This window comes from Cetorhinus maximus, chromosome 10 (genome assembly GCF_964194155.1).
Source record: "Cetorhinus maximus chromosome 10, sCetMax3.hap1.1, whole genome shotgun sequence".
Classification (NCBI taxonomy): Eukaryota; Metazoa; Chordata; class Chondrichthyes; order Lamniformes; family Cetorhinidae; genus Cetorhinus; species Cetorhinus maximus.
In genome coordinates this window covers 3,208,495-3,221,099 of record NC_135888.1, presented here as the reverse complement: position 1 = coordinate 3,221,099, position 12,605 = coordinate 3,208,495, and the positions used below count along the sequence as shown (strand labels likewise).

Below are 12,605 nucleotides of genomic sequence, written 5' to 3'. Positions count from 1 at the left end.
TTGATTCTTTGGCTCTCAGTCAGACAATGTGTGCACCTTAGAAGCAGGCTGCAAAAGACTCTTTCTTTCTCTCTCTGCCCCACCTTTGTGTAACTTGCGGTCTAAAGGGGAGTTGAACTTTCATCAGAAACTTCTCAATCAGAATAACTCATCTGTCTGCAAAGCTGTGAAAAGTAAGAGTCATCAAGGACAGTTTCACCAAAAACCCATCTGAAAGAACTTCCAGAACTATTGTGGCCAAAATTCTATTACATCAACAGCATCGAGATCTTTTCAAATTTTATCCTTTTAAAAGAAAAGTTCCCATACTCCAGCCTCTGCAGGGGACTGTTTTTGTTTTACCCTGTTTTGTGTTTGTGAGAGAGTGCATGGGGGTTCGAGTATGTTTTTTTAAAAAGGGGAAAATTGTTACACTTCTAAACTATAACTTGTATGTTAACCAGTTTTATAACTTGTTTTTAAAAATAGTTTGTTTTATAATAAATCAATTCTGTGTTTACTGAAAGAAGCCTGGCTGGAGTCTTTTTATGCTGGGAATAAGAATATCAAAGGTAAACAATTAGTCAGTTTTGTGGGCAAGTTAGACATTTAAACTATTGTTACGACCTGTGGAGAAGTGGGGCCAGGATCAACTGCACACTCCTTCCATCACAGTCTGTAACACTCCCACGTAGCATATCTCCCACACACTAGAATGCTCCCATTAAGATTTTTGTTATGATACAGTGGCATTACCAGGTATGACAGGCCACCTATATGACCCCGCACTCTATAAAAAGTTCCAACCCAAGGCACTGGATTTGAATCTGCACTACTCTTCCACTTACGATTGACATTTGTCCAGTGAGTTTAATCTAAAGATCTTGGATAATTTACCTCCAATTTAATTAAAATCTTCAGGAACTTTTGTTCACTAGCTTCTCCCAGAATATTTCTGCACTAAAGCAACTTTAATTATAGTTTTTTTCTTCTGTGGTATAAAGTAGAATACATGAGGAACAGTGGCAAACATAACACACTTGTGACTATCAATGTTGTGTCACAAGATCTTCCTCTTATGTATAAGCACACTGCTTCCCAGTGCATATCCTCAAGGCTTTAAAGTTGAAACACTGGCACCTTCTTACCTTAAGTCCTGTTTTCTCATCATCACTACCATTATTGGTAGATGGCGTGTCATCACCATGGCGGGAAACCAGGACAAAATCCTCACTGTTTAGAGTGGATACCGAGTCTGAAGAAACACTAACTTTTCCAACTGAAGCCTTGTCATCCATGGCTGCTAAAGCAAAGGCAACTCATGAATGAGGTATAAAACTTAAAAGTACCTGGAAAATAAAACCAAAAACTGATTTAAGGGTATATTATTCATTAAAACTCTATCCTAAATCCTTATCTTTCTTTACTATACATGACCAAACAATGGAAACAAATCGCCAAAATTTCCATTTGGCATAGCCCATTAGCCAATGTTTTAACATACCAAATATGTCATGGAGCTTTACACATTGTAATCTTTTAGGTATCTTGACCAATAGGCAACGGATGCAATTCAATGTGGACAATTGTTAAATGATTATCATGGAGCTAACAGTAGGCATTAAATGGAATTATGGTATAGCATGCTCATCAAGAGTTTATGATCAAGCAAAAATGTAATATTATAGCTTCTCTAGATTTGCACGCTATGCCTGTTAATATAATTAATTTGTTACTTTTAAAGAAAAACAATGGCTACGCAGAGTGCATGGTTATGGTTAAATAAAGGCAAAAAGGTTGCATCAGTGGAGGGAGAGCGCAAACCTAGGGAATTTGTTTTATTTCTGTATGATTATTGGGCAGGCCCCATTGGGAGCATGAGGCACATACTTCTGGTCACCGTAGGAAAGGTATTATTCCAGCGCGTTTCCCGATCGTTTTCCCCAGTGTGGCCCCATTTTAATGCCTCAGACTTTGTGTGATCCTAGTGTGAAAAGTTGGGGGTACAAGAGCTGTTGAGTGGGTGGGGGCAGGAGGCAGAGGATCCAGCTGTTCAGCAGGATGGGGAAGCTTCAGTTCTTCAACTGAGGGGTGTCTTCAGTTGCTGAGCGGGGTGGGAGAAAAAAAACACAGGCATTGGGCATTAGGGGAGTTGATGAAAAAGCAGGATTTCTATAAAAAACACTTACCTTTACACAGGTTTTTTTTGCAACAGGAATCAGGCCTCAGCAGTGTCAGAGCATAGGCCACGCCCACCAATAGAGAGAAAAGTGAGGATTTATAGGGGTTGTGCAGCTGTTAGAAATCAGTCCGAGCTCCACAGCAGCCATTGCTGTCTCAGAGCTCACAATCCCAAAATCCCATCTTGTGACCCCATTGGAGGTCGTAACCCACAGTTTGCGAAGCCCCGATTTATTTGAGAGAGTATAGAGATGAACAACAGCTGCTCCAGAAATTAGAAATCAATTATAGGCAAAGGCTAAGGATATTGGGCTCAATTTCTGTTGAAATGTGACTTGAAACTGATGCTATTGCGATTTTCAAGACTATGAAAAATAATTCAATTTATAAGCTGAACGGTAAAAGGGCTCAAACACCCAGAGACACTATTTTAAAAACTAATAAATCATGACCAAGGAGCATATGGTGCAACGTTTTCACCTAAATGGCAATAAAAATTGTAAAATAGATTATCAGAGAAAGCCTTTGAAGTAGGCAGTATAAATGACTTCCAGAGAAAACTGGATGAGAGGGGTGGTGGGTAAAGGAGCTAATGCATCAAAAGGGAATAGGCCTGCTTCTCAATTGCGGCTCTCTCCCGTGCCTACAAATTCTGTTTTTTTAAAAAAGAGGTGTCTGACCACTGTCTACAAATAGTGCAAATTCATGGAAAACTTCATTTCTGAAGATTTGAAGATATCGGCGGTGTTTACTGAGTTTGTGTGTCAATACCAAGGTTTTACACTCCCAAACTGTCATTAATCATCTAACTCATGGATTGTTTCTACTTTGCTACTAAATATGGATTATGGATGGTAACAGCCATCTGCAGTTTGAAAACAATTTCAAATGATTACTTAAGATACATGCACATTGTCAGAGTACTAAGCTTGCATATGTGCATACATATAGCTCCAGGTTTCCGACTAGTCCAGGAACTTAATCATGACACTACCATACCAGTAATTTTGATATAAAAAGGATTAATCTACATGGATCTAATTTGCTTAAACCACTTGGAGAAACTGAACAGCCTCATCGTATTATAAAATAAAACATTGTATAGTTTGTTGGAATTTGTCAATTTGTTTATTTTTAGGAAGCTAACAATCCGAGGTTCTAATACAAAACTAAATACAAAATTGCCTCAGTAGCTCACATCCATCTCCTTTTTTAGTCGTTGTGTATACAAATACCTGGAACATGCAATGAATTCTAAGTTTTGAAAATTTGTACAAAGGAATCTAAACATATATCAAGACCCAACAGTTCAGAACCTCAAACTGTTCAAATACAAGTATAAAAGTAATATGCATTTATTTGGTCTTGTTCATGCACTCAGAAAAACCCAAAACACTTCACAGCAAATACATTACTTTTGAAGTACAGTCCCTATTGTTATGCATGTAAATAGATCAGCCCAGCGTGCAGATATGTCTCACAAATAGCAAATGTGATGCGTCACCAGTTAATTCTTGCTGCCAATTATGTCTCTGAATTGCCTTTTAAGACATTAGGGGTGAATTTTGGTCAGGACACCAGGAAAACTGTCTCCTCTTCACTGAACTATGCCACAGGGTCTTTTATACTCAGGCAGGTAAGACCCTGGTTTAATGTTTCACCTGAAAGATAGCATCTCTGACAATGCCACCCTTTGTACTGCACTGAAACGTTAGCGTACATTCTGTGCTCAACAGGACTTTTTTAAAATTGATGTTTAACTAAAAAAAATTACAAACAATTCTTCACAGTCTGAGTTCATTGGAAGTTGGGAATCTCATTTACTGAAATTTCCTGATTATACAGCTTCATCATTTAATGAAATCATCAGAGGCATGTTTTAGAGGGAACAGTTGATAAATGATAGGTAAACTAGATACAAGAGCTTGCAATTCGTCAAGGACTGCACAGACCTAAAAATGGGAAACTTGAACTTTATTGTTAAGTCTGTGTCAAGCCAACTTGTTCATGTTAATGCAGCCAGCTGGCACTGCACATGTGCAGGAAGTGCTCCCCGAGTCCTGCATCTCAAATAAACACAGCCTGTTACCAAACTATTATATATGGGGAGATCAGCTCTACGAAGTAAAAACGTTTACAGTGCCGTGAGAATGCTCAACTTCCCTTCCAAATTAAGTTTACCAATGCAATATAAAAGCAAAATACTGCAGATCCTGGAAATCTAGAACAAAAATACCTGGAAAAACTCAGCAAGTCTGACAGCATCTGCAGAGAGTAATACAGTTGATGTTTCGAGTCCATATGACCCTTCATCAGAACTAAGGAAATAGAAAAATGGGATGAAATATAAGCTGGTTGAGGGGGGGTGGGACAGGTAGAGGCCGATAGAGTGCCAGTGATAGGTGAAGGCAAAGAGTTTGCCAAAGATGTCATAGACAAAAGGACAAAGGGGTGTTGACGGTGGTGATACTATCTAAGGAATGTGCTAATGGGGACATTAAGGGTAGCAAGCAGGACAAGCTAGTGGCAGATGGCCCTAGTGGGGGTGGGGTGGTGGGAAGGGGGGAAGGGATCGAAATGGGCTATCTCCATCTTTTAGCCCATTTCGATCCCTTCCCCTCACCCCACCCTCACTAGGGCTATCTGCCACTAGCTTGTCCTGCTTGCTACCCTTAATATCCCCATTAGCACAGTCCTTAGATAATATCACCACCATCAATACCCCTTTGTCCTTCTGTCTATGACATCTTTGGCAATCTCTTCTTTGCCTTCACCTATCACTGGCCCCCTATCGAGCTCTACCTGTCCAACCCCCCTCTACCAGTTTATATTTCACCCCATTTCTCTATTTCCTTAGTTCTGATGAAGGGTCATACGGACTCGAAACGTCAACTGTATTCCTCTCCGCAGATGCTGTCAGACCTGCTGAGTTTTTCCAGGTATTTTTGTGCTTGTTCAAGTTTACCAATGCTCTGGCTGACACTGAGTCACTTAGAAGTCCCTTCAAAATGCAATGGTTCTGAGCTCTCTTTATCCAGTAATTGATAACAAATTGCTGCCTTTATCTCTGAGAAGTTATGAGATGTCTGTAGAAAGGCTAATAAGGCTTAAAAGAAAATTAAAACTCGGAAATACAGGAGGAGCTTATATTTTGTCAAACTTGTCCTTCTAGTTTGCTGTAATGATATACAAGTAGCGGCAACATGATGGCAGAAATAGTGCACTGCAACAAATTGAAATTACCAGCAATCAAACAGGCTTAGAGATTCAGTACCCAATACATGGTATGGTGCGAGCTTTCCTCTAATGTAAAAAGAAATAGCAAAATTGGGAATCTACCACAATAAGTGGTACTTTTAAAGGTGCCTGTTACATCACTTAGATGCAAGTTTTTTGTGCTGAAACAAGGGAGCACTACATTTCTACACGTATGTACAGAGATACCTACAAAAGTGTTGAGCACAGTACATGTCTCCAAGTCAATGTAAAAGGGTCATTTTTCTACTTCCCGCTCAAGGCATAGCAACAGCCACATACAGATGCAATGACCCAGATTTCAGAGTAAGAATAATGGTGAGGCTAGCAGCGCTCTCTTTTATTAATGCATAAGTCGGACAGCAATTTCTAGCATCCGCACGTGCTCAGTGAAACGCTAAAAATCAGGAAGTTGTTGTCCAATTTGCTGTTTCTCACCAAGCTTCGCTACACTGTAACCTCATCAAGAGACTCAACATTCACACTCATGCAATGGTGTGAATATGGGGTACTTACCCACTAGATACCCACCAAGCATGCTAAAAAGAGAGTAAGCGCTTGGCCATTCAAGTTGACCTTCACTACCCCAGTTCCCATTGAAACGTTCACTCTTTCTTACCTGGTCATTCCCCTGGTATGACCTTAATCTCCACTCCCTTAAATCCAAAGGATGCAAACTTGAACAGATATGGTTGACAGGTGGTTTAGCCATTCACTACCAGATCTGGCTGGACCACAAAGCACTCAGGTCCTGTTCTCATCTTCAAAAATTGCTCACTATTTCAGGATCATCCTGGAATGCATAAGTAACCACCACCAAACCCCTCACCGTCCCCCCATCCCCCAGCTTACCTCTACTGCAAATAGTCTTAAACCCATCCCCCCATTCTTAACTCCAACAAGTGTGAGAAGCTCATTTTGCCACTAAGACTGAGACTAGATCAGCTGTCTCTACCACTTCCAGGCCAAGACAGGAACGTTATCAGTCCTGAAATCAAAGCCAGCTCCAGACACTGGATAAACATCCCTTTTGAAGTCATTGTGGCAAAGGAAGGTCATATGACTCAAGGTAACCATTTTGAAATCTCTATATGCTTTTGAGAACTGAGAACTAGTCAGTCTGTTCTTTTAACATAGTGAGCCACGAAGAAGCAGGCCCCTCTAGACAGAAAAACAGCCTGAAACTTGAAACCCATCTCTGCTAGAAGATTTCGTACCATCGCCTACAGGACCAACCCAGTTATTGCACATATACTTCATCTTGCAGTCAGCACCAACTGAACAGCAAATACTACAACTCCGGTCTTCAGCCAGCAGAACTCAAATGCCCACATGAAAGAACTCTTCATTGGGCTCTGGAAATCACATGAATTAATAGTCATTTCAGTGGTTCTTGTACTGTAAAACTCCTTTTCTCTATCCCCCTCCCACTAGTGTGCGTACGCAGAGTGGGACGTTGCGGATACTCCTTCCCTGGGTTTTATGTGAAATAAACTAACCTCTGAGTTAATCCTAACTAGAGTTTTCTGTGGATTATTAATAAATTGGGCCACAAAAACTGAGATATTAGGAAAACATGCCACTACATATTTTTAAAAATTAATTCAAAACACCTTCTGCTTACGGACAGGTAATAAGAGGAAATAGATACAGTTTGCCTGTCTCTCTCTCTCCTGCACGTAACACATCCTTCATGTCACATCTGCCAAACACATATCCATGCCATCATCAAGACCAACTGGTTCCATCTGCTTAACATTGCCAACCCCATCCATACCTCAGCTCATCTGCTGCTGAAACTCTCATCTTAGGTAACACCTGTTACCTCCAAACTTTTATTTCAACATTCTAGAGCCTGACCTCTCAACTTCTATCTTACGTAAACTTGACAACATCCAAAACGCCGATGCTCATGTCCTAACTTGCATCGAGTCCCATTCATCTAACATCTCTGTGCTCACTAGCCTACATTGGCTCCCGATTGAAGGACGCCTCAATTTTAAAATTCTCATCCTTGTTTTCAAATGCCTTTGTGACCCCACCCTTCCCTATTTCTATAATCTTCTCCAGTCCCACAGCTCTCTACAATATCTGCACTCCTCTAATTCTGGCCTCTCCAGCATCCTCAAACTTAATTGTGTCATCATTGTGATGGCAGTGTCTTCAGCTGCCTGGGCCTTAAGCTCTGGAATTCCTCCTACACCTCGCCACTTTGACTTCCTTCTTTAGGACATTCCTTAAAACTATTTCTTTAACCAAACTTTTGGTCGTCTACTCTAATATGTCAGGGTGTTGTATTACATTAAAGGCACTATATAGATTCAAGTTGTCAGTGTAAGTGAATTTTTAATAACATGGTAAGTTTTAATTATTGCCAAACAATTCCTTTACACAAATTTTACTTTTACAAGTTTGGAGTCTCATTCCTTGAGATTTTAACTGAGTTTTGAGATCTTTTTAAAAATGGGAATTATAACCAATTTCATTCCTTCTTTATTTCTCCTAATACCATCTTTCTTTCCCTCTCTATTTTGATTTCTGTACATGATTTCACATTGAATTAAATATTCAAACTTGCACATCCTGGTTTGGACCCTGCATATCTATCAGGTTTCTTCAATCCAATTGGTTGAGGAAATGCACTGTTGCTTGACCTACTCACACAGGTCCCCCAATCCCTGTAGAGACACCATACTGTTTCTGATCTTGAAATATCATAAATTACAGTGTAAAGGTTTACAAACAAGTCTGTGGCCAAGTGAAAGTGCAATGAGCAGTGACTGCCATTTGTTCGCAGCTAAACACAAAATCCAGGCCATTAAGCCTCACAATGCCATCAAAGAATGCACCAGCATGACATACCCACATAACATTCCCATGAACTGTAAAACAAGTAGCAAGTTTTGTAAAATACTGTGCTATTGTTTATTCCATGGTCATAAAATCAATAAATATTTAAATGTTTTTTAAAAATCAGTTATCACTAATCCCCCCCAAACCTGTGGATTATAGCAGTACAACCCGACTATAATGCAACACCATTAATAAAGTTAACAAGTTTCTATACAAATTAGGCGGTTTGGTTATAGAGCTCAATTTGCCTAAAGGAGTTCCACTGTAGTGAGGTCCATTTTTATTCTACACACTAGTCTCCCAAAATGTTTTTTTTAGGGTAAGCCCTTTTGAGCCTATGAATTAAAGATTTGTAGTTTCACTATAAATGCAGACCGAATTCATAACTGAAGTTATTACCACTTCAATCAATTATGGAACCAGTGCAGCTTAAAATATTTTCTGCAGACACCATCTCAATTGGAAAGTCATTTATAATTACTTGTACAACAAAGAAAACTGCATGCCCCCTACACTATATTTTGCTGAAATCCTAGCAAAGAAACCCATCTGTATGAAAATTTCACGCACCCATTACACTTCTTAAAATTTAAGATCCACAGGACATTTTCAAATTGCAGTTATTGATGCCATGGAAGAAACAGTTAAGATGTTTCAAAGTTGAAAAATAATATAAACGTTATTGAAAAAAAAAGATGTGAACCAGAGCACTTTTAAAGAATAGTATTTGATATAACTTTGGATTTCACATTTTTTTTGTGGTACAGGGTGGGGGGGGGGTGAAGAAAATGAAGGACAAAGGTTTGGAGGTCTCAATTTCCATAACAGAATTGATAGGGAAAGTTGAGGGGAAAATGCAGGCATTTAAGATTGGATTCAGGGGCATAAAAAAAGGTTAATTCCAAATATCCACAAAACTAGGTTACCCCTAAAAGACCATTAATTTAAATTATCAGCAAAAAGGATCTAATTGGTTTAGCACAAATTGCAGGAAATGCTCAGCAGGTCTGACAGCATCTGTAGAAAGACAGGCAGCATTGACATTTCAGGTAGATGACCTCACATCAGAAAGGTCACAGGCATGAAACATTAACTTTGTTTCACTCTCTACAGATGCTGCCAGGTCTGAGTATTTTGGGCATTTTCTGATTTATAAGATATCTGGCACCAACGGTATTTTGCTTTTTTACTTGGTTTAAGCTGGGAAGGGACAAATATTAAAGGAAACCTTCAGGCAAAAGAGGAGAGGACGGGACCTGAACAACGTGTTAAATTCAAAAACTCCAAGTCTGATATTATTTCCAACAACTAGACTGTTGATGTGCTAGACCCAAATTAAAATGCACTAAGATTGTGACCAACTATTTAGCTGTCTCTGCTGCAATCTTCCATACCCCCCATCTCTCCCAGATTTCCTGCTGAATGGACCTCCTCCAAGTTTATCTAACTGCCCTCTGAGCTCATCCTGTCCATGAGACCCAGCTTCTGCTCCCTTGACCCAATTCCCACTAAATCACTGATCACCCAACTTAACTGGACCAGCCATATACATACTGTAGCATAGGAGAAGATGTCAGAGGCAGGTAATTCTGCAGCAAGTAATTCACCTCCCGGCTCCCAAAAGTCTGTCCAGCATCTACAAGGTATTTGTCATGAGTGTGATGGAATACTCTGCACTTGCCTGATGAGTGTAGCTCCAACAACATTCAAGAAGCTGGACACCATCCAGGAGAAAGCTGCCTGCTTGACCAGCATCCCATCCCCCACTTTAAATGTTCACTCCCTTCACCACCAATGCACAGTGGCAGCAGAATGTACCATATACAAGATGCACTGCAGCAACTCACCAAGCCACCTTCAAAAGTACTTTTCAAACCCACAACCTCTACCATCTAGAACAACAGGGCTATAGATGCATGGGAACACCACCAACTCCAAATTTCAACCCCCAAGTCACACCCTATCCTGACTTGGACCCATAACCCCCGGTCCTTCACCTGGTCAAAATCCTCAAACTCCCTCCCAGCAGTGTGTGCACCTACACAAAATGGATGGCAGCAGTCCAAACAGTCAGCTCACCACTACTGAAGTAGTTCTGTTGAAGGGTCATTCGGACTCGAAACGTTAACTGTGTCCCTCTCCGCAGATGCTGCCAGACCTGCTGAGTTTTTCCAGGTATTTTTGTTTTTGTTTTGGATTTCCAGCATCTGCAGTTTTTTGCTTACGACAAACATCTACCTTTGACAGGAGGCGATGACTCCACACATATCCCCTCCTCAACGATGGGCGAGTCCAGCACATCAGTGCAAAAGAAAAGGCGGAAGCATTTGCAACTATCCTCAGCAAGATTTGCTGAGTGGATGATCCGTCTCAACCTCCTCCTGAGGTCCCCAGCATCACAGACACCAGTCTTCAGACAATTTGAATCACTCCACGTGACATCAAGAAACTGCTAAGGCACTGGATGCTGCAAAGGCTATGGGCCCTGAAAACATTCCAGCAATAATACTAAAGACTTGCCATGCCACTGGCCAAGCTGTTCCAGTGTAACTACAACACCGGCATCTACCTGCCAATGTGGAAAATTGTCCTGTCCACAAAAGGCAGAACAAATCCAACCCAGCCAATTACCAGTCTACACTCAAACATCAAAGTTATGGAAAGCTCAACAATAATCTGCTCACTGATGCCCAGTTTGGGTTCCACTCAGAACCACTCAGCTCCTGACCTCATTACAGCCTTCGTCCAAAAATGGACAAGACAGCTTAACTAAAGATGTGAGGTCAGAGTGACTGCCCTTGACATCAAGACAGCATTTGATTGAGTGTGGCATCAATGAGGCTTAGTAAAACTGGAGTCAATGGGAATCAGGGGGGGGTAACTCTCCACTGGTTGGAGTCATACCTAGCACAAAGGAAGATAGTTGTGGTTGTTGGAGGTCAATCATCTTAGTCCCAGGACATCAATGCAGGAGTTCCTCAAGATAGTGTCCTAGGCCCAACCAACTTCAGCTGCTTCAATGCCCTTTCCTCCAACGCAAGGTCAGAAGTGGGGATATTCACAGATGACTGCACAATGTTCAGCACCATGCACGACTCCTCAGATACTGAAGCAGTCCGTGCCCATATGCAGCAAGACCTGGACAACATTCAGGCTTGGCCTGATAAGTGGCAAGTAACATTCACACCATACAAGTGCCAGGCAATGACCATCTCAAACAAGAGAAAATCTAACCATCTCCCCATGCTGTTCAATTGCATTACCATCGCTGAGCCCCTCTCTATCAACATCCTAAGGGTTACCATTGACCAGAAACAGAACTGGACAAGTTATATAAATACTATGGCTACAAGAGCAGGTCAGAGGCTGGGAATTCTGCAGCGAGTAATTCACCTCCTGATTCCCCAAAGCCATCCGCCATCTGCAACACATAAGTCAGGAGAGGGATGGAATATTTTCCACTTGCCTGGATGAGTGCAGTTCCAACAACACTCGAGAAGCTAGACACCATCCAGGACAAAGCAGCCCGCTTGATTGCCACCCCACCCACTACCTTAAACATTCACTTCCTCCACCACTGACACAGAGGGGCAGCAATGTGTACCATCTACAAGATGCACTGCTACAGCTCACTTCAACAGCACCTTCCAAGAAGGAGGACCACCTACGCTCTTGATGCGAACACAAATACCTGTTAACCTGTCTAAATAATGTTTCATACAAGGGAAAACACACACAACATGGGATTTACAAATTCCAGAGGGAGGCCACATTAATAATATGAACATGAATCAAAGTCACCTGCATGTAACTATATTAATTCCATTTTGTGTGTAGTCCCTTCAAGCTTTCCAAAATTTCAAATCAGAAAATGGAGATACAGAAGGGGTCAGGTTTCAGCTTTTTGGAAATAAGCCCCTAAACAAAATGATACAAGTTAAACCGGTTTTATTCAGCGTCTTCTTTCTTTGAAGTAATCAAATTCATGAGGCTGTTATCGTATGATTAAATTTTTATCTTTATGTTTCGACAGTGGCCAGTTAGTGTCACTTCAAGTAAATTGACATTAATTCCAAATAACAGGTATAATTTTTAAAAAGTGTTCTCCCCCACCCCACAAACATACCAAAATAAGAGTGAACAGTAGCTGACCAAACCAACTTCAACTGCTACTGCCAACACCATTAATCTTTCAAAATTACAGTAATTTTTTAAAAGATTTGAGTTATTAGTAAAATGGTTTGAAGCATCACAGGCAGGATATTTATTTAATTCCACTGGTGTTTGTTATGCAAGGGGATGGCACTGGGGGAAGAGGAAATATCTCCAGTCATCCA

The 12,605-nt window shown here is 40.8% G+C and overlaps 1 protein-coding gene and 1 long non-coding RNA gene across 10 annotated transcripts in view; one reads left to right on the top strand and one right to left on the bottom strand.

The window, feature by feature from the left end:
* Positions 1-12,605, top strand: part of LOC144685408 (uncharacterized) — a 1,061,419-nt gene that overhangs the window by 150,588 nt on the left and 898,226 nt on the right. The gene's annotated exons all lie outside the window — the stretch shown is intronic.
* Positions 1-12,605, bottom strand: part of rabgap1 (RAB GTPase activating protein 1) — a 206,270-nt gene that overhangs the window by 166,722 nt on the left and 26,943 nt on the right. For 5 of the 9 annotated variants that reach the window (XM_078549832.1, XM_078549829.1, XM_078549828.1 and 2 more), the window contains exon 2: positions 1,128-1,328. The exons of 2 other annotated variants lie outside the window; for them this stretch is intronic. In XM_078549832.1, the coding sequence (XP_078405958.1) occupies positions 1,128-1,277 (150 nt within the window). In that variant the 5' untranslated portion in view covers positions 1,278-1,328. The remainder of the gene's footprint in view (positions 1-1,127; positions 1,329-12,605) is intronic. 2 more of the 9 variants (XM_078549830.1, XM_078549833.1) reach the window with 1 other exon arrangement.